Source organism: Ursus americanus, chromosome 13 (genome assembly GCF_024610735.1).
Source record: "Ursus americanus isolate L20-20 chromosome 13, mUrsAme1.1.p, whole genome shotgun sequence".
In the NCBI taxonomy this organism is placed as follows: Eukaryota; Metazoa; Chordata; class Mammalia; order Carnivora; family Ursidae; genus Ursus; species Ursus americanus.
In genome coordinates, this window is record NC_142139.1 from 59,306,275 (window position 1) to 59,323,743 (window position 17,469).

The 17,469-nt window shown below is 36.9% G+C and overlaps 1 protein-coding gene across 2 annotated transcripts; it reads left to right on the forward strand.

The window, feature by feature from the left end:
- Positions 1-9,622: 9,622 nt before the first annotated feature.
- SAP30 (Sin3A associated protein 30) lies at positions 9,623-15,344 on the forward strand. Of its 2 annotated transcripts, none has more exons than XM_087866584.1 (4): positions 9,623-10,328; positions 12,000-12,125; positions 12,561-12,659; positions 15,028-15,344. In XM_087866584.1, exons 1-4 carry the CDS (start codon positions 10,011-10,013, stop codon positions 15,043-15,045), a joined length of 561 nt encoding a protein of 186 aa, XP_087722710.1. In that variant the 5' UTR covers positions 9,623-10,010; the 3' UTR covers positions 15,046-15,344. The 2 variants fall into 2 exon arrangements, with proteins under 2 accessions (XP_087722710.1, XP_045655383.1); XM_045799427.2 differs by having other exon boundaries at positions 9,689-10,328; positions 15,008-15,344.
- The last annotated feature ends 2,125 nt before the right edge of the window (positions 15,345-17,469 follow it).

Sequence of the window (17,469 nt, forward strand, 5' to 3'; positions counted from 1 at the left end):
TGGAAGAGGGAGAAGCAGACTCCCCGCTGAGCAGGGAACCCAACGCAGGGCTTGATTCCAGGACCCCTGGATCATGACCTAAGCCAAAGGCAGACACTTAACCAACTGACCCACCCAGGTGCCCCAAAGGGCTTTTCTGTATAAACACAAAATGTACCCCATCACTAGGCATGACTTATAAAATCCAATTATATGCTCTGCGGCAAAACTTCAAAAACTTCCTGCAAAGTTAGGGAAGCAGTCCATATGAGATCATCCTCACTCTGACACCAATTTCATAGTTCAAAGGTTCCCAGGATCACCCTTAGATTTGATAATTTACTCGAAGGGCTCAGAGAACTCACTGAAAGCTGTTATACTCACAGTTATGGTTAAAGCAAAAGCATACAGATAAAATCAGCCAAGGGAATTGGTGCACAGGGCAGGGTCCAGGAAAGTTCCATACATGGAGCTTCCAAGTTGTCCTGTCCTTGTCGAGTTGTGGACAGTGTTACTTTACCAGAAATTATGTGCAACAATACACAGGAAACACTGCCAACCAGGGAAGCTTATCTGAGCCTTGGTTTCCAGAGTTTTTATTGGGGCTCCACTATGTAGGTGTGTGGTTGGCTGCCCTTGTAGCAGATTTAGCATCCAGCCCCTCTGTCGGTAGAGATGATTCCATGTGGCCCAAAGCCCCCATCATAAATCACACTGTTAGACTGTCCAGTGTGGCCCAAAGCCTCCAAGTAAACAAAGCCACTCTTCTTGGAGATCACCTCCTAGAACATGAGGGCAAAGACCAGACCTCTCTTTGGGTAAGGTTAATTCTTTACTGTGCATTCCTAAAGCGTCAAAATAGTCAATTCTGATTGCATTCTTAATAAAAAGTAGACATTAATAACCTGTTTTCTGACTCCCTGCTACCTGACTCTTATATTTATTGCTTTTTTGTGTGATTTTTACTTCACAGTATCATCACTTCAGTAAGTTTTTCAAATTCATGTTGGGATGCAGAGTTATAAATTTCATTTATGATAACAATTTGCTGGTAAATTTTCATCTTCCAAAGGAAAATTGTCTATATGATTTCACAGTTTTCTCACTGTATTTTTGAGTGGATGTTGTACATATGACTTTCATAATCCTCATATTTGAATGAACTGCATTTTCCTGGACTATAACCAGGAGTAGAAAGGCAGGCCAGGGTAGCTTTACAGAATTCATCTCTCATGGGTTCTCTTCTGTTGCTATAGCAAAAGACTATTTCTTTAAAATATGGCAACTCCATGAAACCACACTTACTCTGCTTCTCATTACCAAACCTAGTTCTGAAGACATTCTACACAGGGTCCTGGACTTCCTGATTTATTCACAGGCCACAGGGAGCTACAACTTGCCTTCAAAGATAGTATTGGTTTTAGAAAGTTACTTTACCCGTGCTTTCTAAGATCTGCTATCTCTGATTAGTCACTTTCTATCCTTCTCTCTCTCCCTCATCAGTGTTTGGACTCTATTCAATCTCAGTTCTTTCTCAAAATGTTCTCTTGATTTCCTTTATGGGCTTCCAGCCCAGTGCTTCTGGTCTCAGTTGCCTATTGTAGCACTTACATGTGATTTTGGAGTCTGGGGAGTTTTCTTAGTCAGCTATTTGTTGAAAGTTCAGTTTCTTTGAATTTATTTCCTTTCTCCCTTTTGCTCTGGGTTGATCAAGGGAGAATGAATGAAAAAGTTTAGGACTAAGCAGACCCTGTGTTCTTACAGAATGCTAATATGTTTAATTTTTCTCCCATGTTTTCAAGAGATAAGAAGAAATTCTCTGAAAGTGCTATGATTATTGGCTTCAGATAATGAACAAAAATGTTGTAGTTGTCAGTAGCCAAATTAGAACTGATTATTTAGATGTTCACATCTGCTATGACATTAAGATTATGTACAGAAATAATGCAACAAAGTAGTTTTAATGAAAAAACATTTGGGGCATACAATGTAGAAAAATTTTTTAATGGAAGAAGCTCAGAGGGAAGCAGTACTTCATTCTGATATGCTAAAAAGAGATTTTTTAGTGAACTAACTCCTGAACCCACGCAACTAAAAGATTGTACAGGAACATCTGAGAGGATCGTATTGGATTATGGATGAGGGGATGTCCCAAGAATGCTTTTTTGATCCTGGGGATTTAAAGCTACGTTTTCTTTTTGATGGTTAATACCATTCCATCTTGGTAATCAGCCACAAATAGTTTTGTAGCAGAGCAAGCGCCAGCATTACCTGGAACTACATTGCTTTTTGTATGTTTCACACTCTGATGAGAAGAAAATCACAGTGGAAGAAGTAGAGATATGCTGACCAAAATGTTACACTCTGGACAATATCAGAATGTGAATGTTATTTTAACATAAACAGTACTAGTAATAACCAGGCAATTTAACAAAGGAGGTGAAAGGAAAAACCAAGCATATGACAGTCACTTGGATCTAGGGCTGGAGTCCGATATGTATTAACCCTACTGAAACACTCCCACTCCGTGACAGGACCCCAAGAAACATAGCCCAAAAGTGGGGATATGGACTGGAATCATTTGGTTGGCTCAGAAATCCTCAAGCATTGATTCAGGACTATTGGCACCCTTCCCTTATAACGGACTTGAGAGGAGGAAATGAAACTCTTCGCTGGAGGAACCTAACAATATCCAATGCTTCAAATTATTTCTATCATTATTTTTTTTAATGACATCAACAGCAAACAATCAAAGATAATAGGATGCAAGAAGAATCGAGTACGAGCCAACACCAGTAGAAACAACAGACAAAAGACAATCTAAAAACCACTCTGCTTGCTGTGGTCATGGAAGAAAAAGTCAAGCTTATAAATTTTGTCAAGAAACTAGAAACTACAGAAAGTGACACATCTTAACCAAACACAAATTATAAAATAAAACGAATAACTAAAAGTATAAAAATTATGGATGAATCTTACAGCAGATTTGGCATACCTAAAGAGAATGAATAACTGGAGGTAGGCTAAAAGAAACAATCCCCAATGAGGGAAGGAAAAATAAAATAAAAAATATTGAAGATAGAGCAAGAGACATAAAGGATATAGTGGGGATGGCCTAATAAATACCAGAGTTCCAGAAATGGAATGAAAGCAGAAATTATATGTGAAGAGATAGTGGCTGAGAATGTCTGAGAATTGATTAAAAATATTAACTATAATTTGAGAAGCCCAATGAAGTACAACAGGATTTTTAAAAATAAAAGGCATATTACTGAAGTAAAACCATAGAAAATCAAAGAGAAAAACTTAAAACAAGCTGGGGGGCGGTGTTGGGGAGGACATGACCCTCAAAAGAACCCCACACTTTCTGGAAAGAAGGCAAAGTAAAGATTAATATTGGACTTTAAAAAGTAAGGATATATGTTGTACATTTTAGGATCAGAAGAATAGAAAAAGAGTTTATAACATCCAAACTAATTTCAAGGAAACAGAACTATTTTAAAATATTCCAAAAGAAAGCAAAAAAGGAAAATAAAACAAACACAGAGTAGGCACAACAAATAGAAAACACAAAAGATGATGGATAGTAGGTTTAAACCCAAGTATATTAGTAATTCATAACTATAAATAGACTAAATGCCCTAGTTAAGACACAAAGATTATTAGACTAGATTTTTTAAAAATGCAAAAACCATGTGCTCTAGAGACACATTTAAGTTATCAGGATAAAGGAAGGGTAAGAGTAAAAAAGATGGAAAGATTTGGTTGATCTTTGAACAACATGGGTTTGAACTTCACAGGTCCAATTATATGGGGATTTTTTTTACAGTACAGTGTTGTAAATGTATTTTCTCTTCCTTATAATTTTCTTAATAACATTTTTTCTTTACCTTACTCTTTTGTAAGAATACCGTATATAGTACATATAACATACAAAATATGAATTAATCGGCTGTTTATGTTATTGATAAGGCTTCTGGTCAACAGTAGGCTACTGGTAAAGTTTTGGGGGAGTCAAAATTATATCTGGCTTTTTGACTGCATGGGGGTATGGTACCCCTAAAGCCCACATTGTTCAAGGGTCAGCTGTGTATTATGCAAACACTAAGTAAAAGGCAAGTGGTGTAACTATATTAATACCAGCCAGACAAAATGGAATTTAAGGCTAAAACCATTAGAGATAAAGGAGGTCATTTCAGAATGCTGAAATACTCAGTTCCAGGTCCATGTAACAATTCTAAATTTGTATTAACTAAATAACATATGTAAAGTAAAAACTGACAGAATGAAAAGGAGAAATAAACAAATTTATAAACCTGTGTAGGATATTTTAACTTACTAATTTACAGAACAGACAAAAAGTCTGTAAGGATACATAAAAATGAATAGCACAATTAATAGGACTCAACAGACATAAATAGAATACTAACCTAATAGGAGAATATGAATTGTTTTTAAACACAAAATATTTTAAAAAATCAACTGTGTTAAGAGAGCCTGGGTGGCTCAGTTGGTTAAGCACTTGACTCAGGTCATGGTCTCAGGGTCATGAGATCAAGCCCTATATCCGCCTCCATGCTCGGCAGGGAGTCTGCTTGAGATTCTCTCTCCCTCTGCCCCTTTCCCAGCTCACACATAAATAAATAAATACATCTTTAAAAAAAATCAAACATGTTCTTGGTTCAAAAGCAAACCTCAATTAATTTTGAAGAATTTAAATCATATATTTCTGCACCAACAATGCAAATGTGTTAGAAATCAATAAAGGTAACAGATCATCCGCATCTATTTGAAAATTAAGAAATATACACCTACATAATTATGCATCAAAAATAATCCTGAGGGAATTTAGATAATATTTTGAGCTCAATGATAATAAGAGTAACACACATTAAGACTTGAGGGGTCCAGGCAAAACAATATCCATAGGGAAATATATAGCTTCAAATACATGTATTTGTAAAGAAGTTAGTAAAACAACAGCAAAATAAAAAAGAAGGAAATAATAAAGAAAAGAAATAGAAAAAATATAATAGAAACTATGAATAAAACTAAAATTTGTCCTTTAAAAGGTCTAATGAAATTGATAAAATACTCTGGTGAGATCTGGTCCAAAAAAGAGAGAAGGTACAAATAATTGAAATCAAGAATGAAAGGAGAAACAGCGGTACAAATCTGGCATACACTAAAAACTTAAGAGGATATTATGAGCAAGTAAACAGTATAAACAAATCTTGTGTACATTAAAAACATAAGAGGATATTATAAACAAGTAAACAGTATAAGAAACAAAAATATCTGTCGTAAACACGATTATATAGTGGTGAAACCTAAAGAAGTCTTTCTTTTGAGACTGGGAACAGGACAGTAAGCCTGATAACACCACTTCTTTGCCAATATTGGTCTGGAGTCCTAGCCATGTAGTAGAGTAAGAAAGAAAAGTAAATAAATTAGGAATGAAGGAACAAAACTCAATATTTACAAATGATGTGATTGGGTGCCTTGACAATCCAAATGAATATAGAAATAAATTACTGTGAGTAGGAAATTTTATGAATAGAAGTTTGCTGAATTTAAACATTACTTTGGGAAAAAATCAGCTTAATTTCTACATCTATTGGCAACAAAGAAATGAAATATTAAAATGATGCTATTTATAATAGTAGAAATATCAAGTACATATGAATAAGTCTAATAAAAGATATGCAAACTACAAAATGACAAAATTCTGTTAAGAAACATTACAGAAGATGTGAATGAATTGAAAAATATATCATGCTCATGGATTAGAAGGCTCAGTATTGTAAAGATGTCTATTCTCTCCTACGTTATGTATGGATTCAATGCAATGTCAAACAAAAATCCCGAAATGTTCTATTGTGGTTGTATTGTTTGGGTTTTTTTTTTTTTCTGGACTTGGGTAGCAGTTATATACATGTTTGTTTTTCCATAACTACTGAAGTTGGACATTTATGTTTTATGTACTTTTTGTATGCTTTATTTTAAACTAGGTAAAAGAAAGCATGATGTAAAACAGTATAATAAAATAGAATTATTCATACACAGAGATGTATATACTGACATACACAATGTTTTTCTAACAGGAAATCCAAGAAATTAACATTCATTGCTTTTAGGGACAGGGATTTGAGAAGATGAGAGGAAACAGGCTTTTTTCATACTGAACCTTTTGTATTATTTGAATTTCCTAATCATGTTGATGTTAGGATTATGGATCAATTTGTAAATTTTTATAAATTAAATAAAATTATTTAATTACTTATTTTAAAGTAAAACCAGAAAAATTCAATCTGGTTAAAAGCTCCAGGAGGAAGGAACTCAGGGAAAAATACTTTTTAAAGAATCATAGTATAACCATTTCAGAAAGTAAGTATTTTAATGATATCGACAACCGTCCTGTAACTTACGTTTCATAACTCTGTATTTCCATATTGTCTACTCTGAGGTGGCACTACCATGAAGCTAACGGACTTAAGCTTCAGAGTCCCTCACTTGGACAAGCCCTTTTAAACACTTCTGCCTAATTTTGTATTTATAATTTTAAATACTTTTTCTTAAAGAAGACTCCTCAAATTATGTAAGTTTGAAGCTCCCCAAAGCCTAATTCCAACATCGGCTGCGAATTATACTTAAAGGAAGGAATTCTTACCCGCCATGAATATGAAGATTTGTAGAAATAACGAACGTTGGCTATTATGAAAATCTGTCCGAACAGATTCACTGAAGATAACTTTAAATCAGGCACTGAGAATTTACAGTTCACCTACGCCAGGAATGCCTTCTCCTTGCCAGAGGTGAGTCATTGCCTCTTGTGCACTAGATCTGTACTTTTTCTCTAATTTTACTGAGGCGTGTATTTTAGTCTGTTTGGCTGCTATAACAAACACCATAGACTGGGTGGCTTATAAACAACAGAAATTTATTTCTCACAGTTCTATACACTGGGAAGTTCAAGACCAAGGCGCTGGCAGGTCTGTATCGGGTGAGACTGCATTCTAGTTCATCAACTGCTGTCTTCTCACTTGTGCCCTCACACGGAAAAAGGAGCAAAAGAGCTCTCCGTCTCAGGAGCCTCTTTTATGAAGGCACTAATCCAATTCAGGAGGGCTCCACCTCATGACCTAATCACCTCCCAAAGATGCTGCCTCCGAATACCATCACACTGGGGATTAGGTTTCAACATATGAATTTTGGGAGGACACGTTCAGTCTTTGGCAGCTTATATAGTGTGCCTGTTAAGCTACTCTACCACTAGACAATGAGCTCCCAAATGGCTAGGACCCTGTCTCAATTTTTTCATACCCCAGGACCTAGAAAAGATCCTAGTACGCAATAAATGTTTAATTGGATCTTTTTAAAATACTGTATGGTGTATAAAGGAAGCCTAGCCACAATTCTTCACTTTAGTAAAATTCGTATGAAACCGATACATTGCTAAGCCATACACATATACAGGAAGTAATGTGGTCATATTTTGCGTAAGATAGATTATAAACTTTTAAGACCAAGGACCAAACAATATCATGAATCATTTTAAAAACAAATAAATGTACAAAAAATATGAAAATCCAGCATCCTAACACTACATTTGTTTCAGATTTTTTTTAATAAATAAAAACTTAAAACATAACAGACTCCACCTTTAAAACATTCCCTGATACTATCCCTTGGCCTCCCTCCTGAGAGATGAACCCCACCCTGAAGTTGGGAGTGTATCCATCCTGTCCATTTGGTTCTCATTTTTAACCACTTCAGAAAATATATGCACAAACAATAGATATTAGCATTTCTATGTTTAATAGATTAAGCCAGCATCATCTAATACAAATACATATTTAAACATTTAAATGTCCTCGTAGCCACATTTAAAACAAACAAAAAAACAGGTAAATTTTATTTTAATGTTACATTTCATTTAAACCAGTATGCTCAAAATATTATCATTTCAACATGTAATCAACATAGAAATTATTAATAAGCTATTCAATATACTTTTCTTTAAAATTCTGGTACTAAGTCTTTGAAATCCTGCTAGTTCATACTTAGAGACAGCACATCTCAACTTGGATTCTAAATTTAGATTTCACAAAATTTAAGTTGAAAAAAATATATATTCATATATTCAAGTTGTTCCAAACACGCGTAAAGGTTTTCCAATAACTGAAATCCGTTTTTAAAATTTAGTTAAAATTAAATTAACAATTTGGTTTTTCAGTAGACATAACCACATTTCAAGTGTTCAATAGGCACATATGGCTATCAGACACCCTACTGGAGAGTGCAGCTTAAAAAAGTAACACAAAATACTTACCATTCAGCCTCTTTCTTTCACCCAATTTCTGTAATATTTTAATGTTTCTTTTTTTCCTTTGCCATATCCTAGAACGGAAAAGCACGGATGGGATGGATGGCTTTGAATTTCACCGCAGATGACATTTCCGTTTTTTAAAAAATCATCTATCACTGAATTCACTCAGCAAGTCTAAATGAACTTTCAAAAGAACCTGCCTCGTATTTTTGTTTAAACAATGGGATTGCTAAACAGGATACATCTGATAAAAACAGTGACGCGCTACAACTAGCAAAGGTGCAGCTTTCGTATCAGCCGCTCCCATTCTTCTACCCCTCCCTCCACAAGCACGCGCCCACAGGCACGCACGCACACGCAAAGGCGCACACATACACGTACAAACACGCGCGCACACACGCGCGCCCTCTGCACGCACAAGCACTCAGGCGCTGGCAGGCACCCAAGCAAATGTAGTTTCTTTCTCGCTTCTCATTCGTTAGAAAGAACGCCAGCAAGTTTCTGAGAAACACTCACGCTAACTTGGTATTGGTGGGGGTTCCACGTCCTCTTTTATAGAATACTGGACTCCGCCCTTCTCCAGGTCCAATAGAGGAGAAATTGTGAAGGTTGGTGGTGGAGGCGGAAAGAAGCCCTGTTATAACCAGTCAGGAGCTCCACCTCAGAAAGCGGCCAACTTTGTGCACCCAAGAATGAAACCTGATCTTTGCAGGAACGTGCAAGGATTTTAAAACGGCCTTAAGCTGAGGCACTGGGGAAGAGGCCCTGTCACGGTCGAGGTCGGGATGGGTGTTTTTGCCTAAACAGGGCCCGTAAACAAACTGGTGAGTCAATGAATGAAACTGTTATTATCCATCCACCTTGTTAGCAGCAGGACCGGCAGGACCTCCAGGGCCCGAAGAGCGACAGCTTCCCTGAGCTGTCCTTGGTTTGGATTTCCCACAAAATCATGGCCACACCAAAAATTCTTTTTCCACAGATAAGAAAACGGCCGCGAAACTTTTTTACCCCCACACCTTCACTCCCTTCCCCTCCCTAGTCCCCACCCCCCCGCATTTTGCGCTTCGCCTCAGGAGCTGAGTGACCTCTTCGTCTGGAATGCCAACTCTGCAAAATTCCGGTAGCCAAACACCAACTTACGAAGCGAGAAATCATCACAACCCCCAACCACACGCCCCTGTTTTCCCCGTGCCTTAAAAAAAAAAAAAAAAAGCAGCGGCGGCAGCAGAAGCCCAGCCCGTCGCCCCGCGATGCATGCTAGGACAAGTAGTTCCCCCAATCCCCAAGGCACCGAGTCAGGGAGGAACTCAGATTGATTCTCCCGCAGGGAACTACAATTCCCGTGGTGCCCTGCTACGGAGTTGAAGGGGCGGGACAGAGAGAGCGCTTCGCGCTTGCGCAGGTCGAGGGGCCCGAGGGAGGTGGAGGCGCCCGGGTCCAACTGCTGAAGCGTCTCCATGTGACAGTGAGCGGGGTCTTAACTCCTGGCGCCGCCCGACTCTGGTTCCTGACTCAAAGCGCTGTCCCCCATCCCGGCGCCAGCAGACAACGACAGGCTAGGACGCTTGGTGTCTGGCCGTACCGCCGGAGGAATTGCCTCGGCAGGGTCAGGTGCCTGAGGGACCCTGCGGAGACCCCGGAGTCTCCGGAGAGAGGCGGAGCGGGGATTTCTGTCAGCGCCGGCGTCCCAGAGCGCGGAGACATGAACGGCTTCACGCCTGAGGAGATGAGCCGCGGCGGGGACGCGGCCGCCGCAGTGGCCGCCGTGGTCGCGGCCGCCGCGGCTGCCGCCGCTTCGGCGGGGAACGGGGCAGGGGCCGGCGCCGGGGCTGAGGTGCCCGGTGCCGGGGCCGTCTCGGCGGCCGGGCCCCCGGGAGCGGCCGGGCCCGGCCCCGGACAGCTGTGCTGTCTGCGGGAGGACGGTGAGCGGTGCGGCCGGGCGGCTGGCAACGCTAGCTTCAGCAAGAGGATTCAGAAGAGCATCTCCCAGAAGAAGGTGAAAATCGAGCTGGATAAGAGCGTAAGTGACGGTGGGACGGCCCTTCCCTGCCCACCCCCTTGGAGCTCCAGGAGCGGTGCCGACAGGGATTGTTAGGCGGAGGGTTCAGGGGTCCCCCTAGACCTGGCTGCAGTGCGAACCCGTTGTGTGGTCTCTGGTAGAAAGCAAACAACAAAGTCGCTGCAACTCAGTCCGCCACCCCCAACAGACACACACTTGCACGCCGCGGTTCCGCTCCTCCCCCACCCCTCCTGTCCCCCCCGCCCCCACGCTGCCTGAGTCCATTCCGCTCGCTGTCTAACCCCTTCCTCCTTCACCGAGATCGGGAAACGAAACAAAGGGGATCGCCGCTCGGAGGGCCGGGAGTAGTTTTCTTGCAGCCCGGCAGCTCCCGGAATGGAGGCGCCTTCTTTGTTTTGCTGCCCTAGCTGGCGTGTGGCCCCAGGGAGTAACTCCCCTCGTGTAGGCAAAAGTGGAGTCCTGCAAAGACCAAGGACCTGATAGTGCCGTAAAGAAAGACCCCTTTCCTCGTTCGCCCGAGTACGGAGTGAAGGAAGCCGAGCCCACCCTGCGCCTTGCTGGGAGCGGGGATTGTGAACGATGTCAGCATCTAGCGCAGCTGCTAGGAACGTGGGGAGCACGTAGCCTTTGCGATTTTGCCATCCCTTTGGCAGCCATGGGGATTTCTTTTTCCGTCCTTTTGCACGTCTGGTTTTTTTGGTTTTTTTTTTTTTTTTTTTTTTTTTTTAAACCATCCATGAGGTTTTTAGAAACAGCCATTGCCACTTTTCTCTGGCTGGCGGTAAATGAGTAACAAGATGCCAGAACCTAGCACATGTCCTCCATAATTTTAACTTGGATTTAGTTTAGAAGTTAATTTAAAAGACTTAGTCTTTAATCGTTTGGTTTTTAAAAAGGAGTTTAACTGTTAATATATGCAGCCCAATATTTCAGATGTTACCATACAACTCTCAAGACTACGTTTAATTGAAGCTTTCGCAAAGTTTGTGATACTTTATGCCTGTTAAAGGCAAACTTGTGATACTTTATGCCTGTTAAACAATTCTTTCGTCATGCTCATAAGAAACTTGTCAAGTAAACTTGAATAATTTCCCATTGCTTTGGTTGGAAAAACGTATTACAAATAAATACATTCATTAAATATTCAGAAGTTTATAATTGAGATTTAAATATATGTAGTGTATGAAATCAGTAGCTCATTTGTAAAAATGGATAGTTTTGTATCTGGATTATAATTTGAATATTGAGAAAGAATAGGAAGCATATATCATGCTACTAAAATGTGCTCTTTAAATAGAAAAAATAGCAGATAGCAAAGTTGTGGGCAACATCATCTTTCCCTTTGTTCAAAAACAGCATGACCTAACAAATCTAGTTCACCCTCACTGCAATTTAATGACAAAATCTAGAGTTGGGATTTCTCATTCTGCTTCTCTGCCTCCCTTCCTGCCCTCCCCACCCCACTCCCCAATCCTCTTAACGGTATCGCGGCTATTGCCAGACGTGGAATGTTCTAACTGAATATAGGATTTTAGCGTATAAACATGTTGTTGTCTTAACAATGGCCTGTTTTGACTTTTTATTTTAATAATTCACTGTGCCCTATGCATTTTACTAATACATGGACACATTATATAATCATAAGTAGTCTGTGAAACTTTTCTGTTTCAGGCAAGGCATCTTTACATTTGTGATTATCATAAAAACTTAATTCAGAGTGTTCGGAACAGAAGAAAGAGAAAAGGGAGTGACGATGATGGAGGAGATTCACCTGTTCAAGATATTGATACTCCAGAGGTAGATAAAGTTTCTGTATGTTAAATATAAATCCTAAATATTCCATTCTGAAACTTCTGTTAAAAGATATGAACAAATTTTAAAAATACTTACAGAGAAAAATCTGAAAATGAAAGCAAAATTAAATATAGCCAGTTAACAGGCAGTTGTAGTTTGACTTATGTTTTCATTTGACAGTACTGATAGCTCTGTCGCCTTCTAACTTCTTTTTTTGCTCCCAGTTTTCAGTATTATCTTCAGAAGATTACGGTGTACAATATATTTATAGTTTTGATTATATAAAAGGAATAATGAAATGGATTTAAATAATGTAATTTTGTTATTTAATAATGGAATTACATTTTTATTGTGCTAAAATTGAAATGTTATTCGTATCAAAGATAACTATTTAAAAAATTACATAAACTAATTCTTACATGTTTATTTTTTTTCTAGGTTGATTTATACCAATTACAAGTAAATACACTTCGGAGATACAAAAGACACTTCAAACTATCAACCAGACCAGGACTTAATAAAGCACAACTTGTTGAGGTATTTGTGAGTTTTAAACTATTTATATTTTAAATGAGCCTGTTTATACAAAAAGAGTCATTAAAAACTAAGGAAATTGTTAACGTAGTGTATATAGCAATACATTTTAGTTAGAAAGATCAGTTAATAAAAAATCTATTGCGGAAGAATTTAGTTTCCTAGGAACGTTTGTCTGCCTTTTAAATTCCTTTATGTAACAACCACTCAATGGATTGTATGTAATTTTCTAAGCATTTTTTAATACTGGCTTTCAGAAATTCTGGGTGATAATTTTTTAATTCTCATTCTGAAAGTCTGTTGATTTTAAAATTCCACTTAGTAAACATTTATTGAACACCTGAGACATAATAAAAGAAATTGATAAACTTTGTTGTCTTTATTAGAATTTTTTTTTTTAAGTTTTTGATGGACTAGGTCTACCGATTGGCCTGTAAATAGTATTCCTATAACTTGTTGATTTAACTATTTCAGAATTTGTCCTTGTTAGTGTTAGTTTGTTTTACTTGAGCCATCTATGCTTTCTTCACATCTGGAAGATGCAAAGACTTTTATCCAAGGTTTTACTTAGTTTGCTTTGTCGATATAGAACTTCTAGTTTTTTCGTAAATTTTGCAATATGTTTGTTCTCAGGAATTAATAGAACCAAGAAATCTGTGAATCATAATAAGGTGTTTTAGATTTATATATTTATACTTTAATCATTTAAGTAAAAATACTTAATCTGTTAGAATAGAAATTAAATGTATAAATGAGTTTTCTCATTTTTTCAGCTTGGGCTTAGTAATGCAACATTTTCTAAAATGTGCATATTAGATAAGGTAAAAGATACAGAAGATACAATTCTTTGACAGAATGCTTTTTTAATGTTAAGATCTAATGTATTGACTTTTTAGCCAGAATTTCTTCTTTCCTTCTTACCCAAGCAACAAAAATTCAGTTTTTCTTTAAATTTGATTTAAAAGATCCAGTCCTTTTTAGATTGTATAGTATATTAATATAACCTAAACATAGATATTATCTACCATAATGAAACTATCCATTTATGCAGATACTAATCAAGTGCAAGTTACCTTTGTTTTGGGACAAATGAGAACCAAAGAACTGATTATTTTAAATGTTACATATAACGTATAGTTGACCCCTGAATGACGCAGGGGTTAGGAGCATAGTCAAAAATCCTCATATAACTTGATTCTGCAAAAACTCAACTACTAATAGCCTACTGTTGACTAGAAGCCTTCCTGATAACATAGTCTAACATAGTCAATTAACATAGTTACTATGTCATATGTATTATATATATTCTTACTGCATTCTCAATAAAGTAAACTAAAGAAAAGAAAATGTTAAGAAAATCATGTGGAAAAGAAAATACATTTACAGTACTATACTGTATTTACTGAAAAAAAAAAAAAAGTGGGTAAGTGGACCCTCACAGTTAAAACCTGTGTTGTACAAGGGTCAGAAGTATGTATTTTTTTAAGTGTCCTTGAAATATTTGATAATCTGCTATTTTAAAAGTTATATTATTTCTAAAGCTACTTTCTTCTTTAGAAATGAGAAAAAATCCAAATGGCCATGAGAGTTACAGTTTCCTTAGTCAGGAATGATTCCAGAGTTAGGTGACTGTCCTTAATCTTAATTATGTCTTTAAATTTCTCAATTATCGTATGAATAACATTTTCTTTAAGAAGTTTTATCTTCCACATTCTAGATATGCATCTCAGCACCCCAGTTTAGTCTGTTGTATTTCTCTTGGTTGTTGCAGTGCACATGTTAGATTAGCAGAATGAAAAGGCCAGAAAGCAGATAAACATTCTTCAGTGAATGTCTCTCTTTCCTTTCTCATTTTCCATCCATAATCTTTATTCAGAAAAACTTTCAAGGAACTTTAACAAAGAGTACTACCAATGAAGGAATGAATATAAGTTATAGCAAATATATTTGTAAGATAGTTTGTATAGTAGCAAAATTTTTTCAACTTACATATTTATCCTTTTTCTGTGAGTAGGGTCTACATTCTGTTTTATTTCATTGGTATTTAAAGTTTAAAAATAATTACCTCCTAATGTAGCTTCTAGTTATAAAATTTAAATAAAAGGGAATAACATTCTAATTAATGTATATTTAACTGAGTGGGTTGGAGGGTCCTGTGAAATCACACTATCTCTTGTTCATAACATCTTATTCTTACATGCTTTTCATCTTATTGGTATTTTGTTAAATAGTTTATGTTTAAAAGGAAATAGCTCTTATCACATAGCACTTTTTCTTTTGATGAATGTGTTTTTTACCTAGTATGACATCTGTCAATATCTATAATTTAATTTCAATTTTTTTTTTAATAGATTGTTGGTTGCCACTTTAGGTCTATTCCAGTGAATGAAAAAGACACCTTAACATATTTCATCTACTCAGTGAAGAATGACAAGAACAAATCAGATCTCAAGGTTGATAGTAGTGTTCACTAGAAGAGATGGAATTGAGACTAAGACTTGGATGTTCTGATGTTAAGACTGTTTACTGTTTTTTCACATGTAGAAATGTTCCTTGTGTATTTTTTTACAGAGGATTTTCTCTGGTTTTATTTTCTTTGTTTCTGACTCTAATAATTAGTTGGAAACTCGTGTAAAATGAGCTTTCCTAGATTAAAAAATATTTTAAATAAAGGTGATTACTATTATAGTTGCTTCAGTGTATTTTGTGAAGTTTGATTTTTATATAAACTGACTAGGTACTAGTTTTAATTGACAGTTTATTTTTTTTTAATAATAATATTTTTTTATTATATTATGTTAGTCACCATACAGTACATCCCTGGTTTTTGATGTAAAGTTCCATGATTCATTAGTTGCGTATAACACCCAGTGCACCATGCAATACGTGCCCTCCTTACTACCCATCACCATAATTGAGAGTTTAAAGATCATTTTGTTACCACCATTCCTTCCCTCCCCGCCCCCCCCCCTCCCCCCCGCAAGAAATTAAGGTTAGGGAGAAGTAACAAGCGTAGCACATTAGCTCTCTCTGGGACAATCTGATTTGGAATTAAAGATATCCTAATGCTGTAAAGTGCTTTTTGGTGCTAATGGGTTTGAAAAATAGACTTCCTTTGGGGTGAACTTCTTTTTGAAATAACATAGAATTAGTGTTGTTTCTTTAAATTTTGTCTTAGAGAAAAGGTGTTTATATGAATGAATATAGAAAGAAATTCTGTAGTGCCCTTTAATTTTCAGTCATGTCCTGTACTGTTTACATTGCAAATTAAAACTAGTAAGTTGGAGAGATCTAGAAATCTAACAAGATCTTTAAATTTTCATCCATACATAGCTCTGACTTGATTATATTCTGCTTTCTTTTACATTTCATTCTCTGTCAGTTTTCTATTAAAGTTCTCATAATTGCAAATCAAATGTATAGTTTATGACATCAAAACAAAACAACAGCTTCAGTTAATGTCCTTGATGATGGTGCAGATTTTAGGTTGGAAATGGATCAGAATATTAATGTAGCTCAAGTTTTCTCTCAAAGGTTGACATTTGGGCCTGATAATTCTTTACCATGGGAGGCTGTCCTGCGTGTTGTAGTTTTAGCCGCATCATTGCAGTCCACACTAGTGCCAGTGGCACTCTGAAGGTGTGACAACCAAAACTATCACCAAATGCTGCCAAACATGCCCTGGGAAGCAAAATCACCCATGGTGAAGAACCACTGATGTGGCTAAATCTAAAGTAGTGTTTCATTAGAGAGTTAGTCTGTGTATTTTTAAGTGTTCTGAGTGTATTGACAGCTAGAAAATATGGTGAAAAATAATGCACTGGACTTCATTCTTGGCATAATATGTAAAGATTTACAGTTGACCCTTTGAACAATGCAGGGGTTGGAGCACCAACCACTGCATAGTTGGAAATCGACACACAACTTTTGACTCTCCCAAAACTTAATAGCCTACTGTTGGCTAGTAAGCCCCTCCAATAACATAAACAGTCCATATACATCTTGTGTGTTACATGTATGATAATACTGTATTCTTAAACTAGAGAAAAAATGTTTTTGAAGTCATAAGAGAAAATAACGTTTGCAGTAATTAATGCACACGAAAGAATCTATATATACGTGGACTCGCACGGTTAAACCCATGTTCAACAGTCAACTGTACTTTATTGATGAGCAGAGACTGTGATAATTGGTATTACAAAACCCTCTCATTTTTGGCATTCCAGAAATCTCTGAGAAATTTTTTCTTAGCTGTACGAAAGTGAACCACATAACTACAAGATGTAGCGGTGGTTTATTTAAAGAAAGTATTACTTACACATTTTTCTCTAAATCTATAATCTGTAAAAAAGTTATTTTTTTAATAAAACTTGACTGTAAGCTTACTTTTTCCTATAAAAACACTGTTTTTGTGAAAGAATCCTGAAACCATTCACTTACATTAAATTACCTGTTTATGGATATAACGTTTAACAGTGTTAATTTCATAGTTAATTATTTGCATAAAATGTAGTTGGATAAAAGTGAAAGAGTTCTGGGTGTTAGTTATGCAATGAAATTAAATCCTTATTAGAGCAATTTAAAACATGAAAAACTGTAAGAACATCAAAGCTTAGGAAGTCAAGATGCTGCAATGTAAAAGTCAGTTTTATATAAAATTTTTAATTATTTGCTATTGGGTATGAAAATTTCACTAGAAATCTTTTTCCCTGTTTATCTCTGAACCAAAAAAAGTAAATGGAAACTCTACCTCTATAAGGGTACAAGTTGCTTATAACATTAGAGCATCAGAAGAATCCAAAATTGTGAGGTA

Coding starts and splice junctions, on each gene's coding strand:
- SAP30 (XM_045799427.2), top strand. CDS start 10,011: ATGAACGGCTTCACGCCTGAGGAGATGAGCCGCGGCGGGGACGCGGCC. Junction 12,126..12,560: donor AAGATATTGATACTCCAGAG/GTAGATAAAGTT, acceptor TTTTTTTTCTAG/GTTGATTTATACCAATTACA. Junction 12,660..15,007: donor ATAAAGCACAACTTGTTGAG/GTATTTGTGAGT, acceptor TTTTTTTAATAG/ATTGTTGGTTGCCACTTTAG.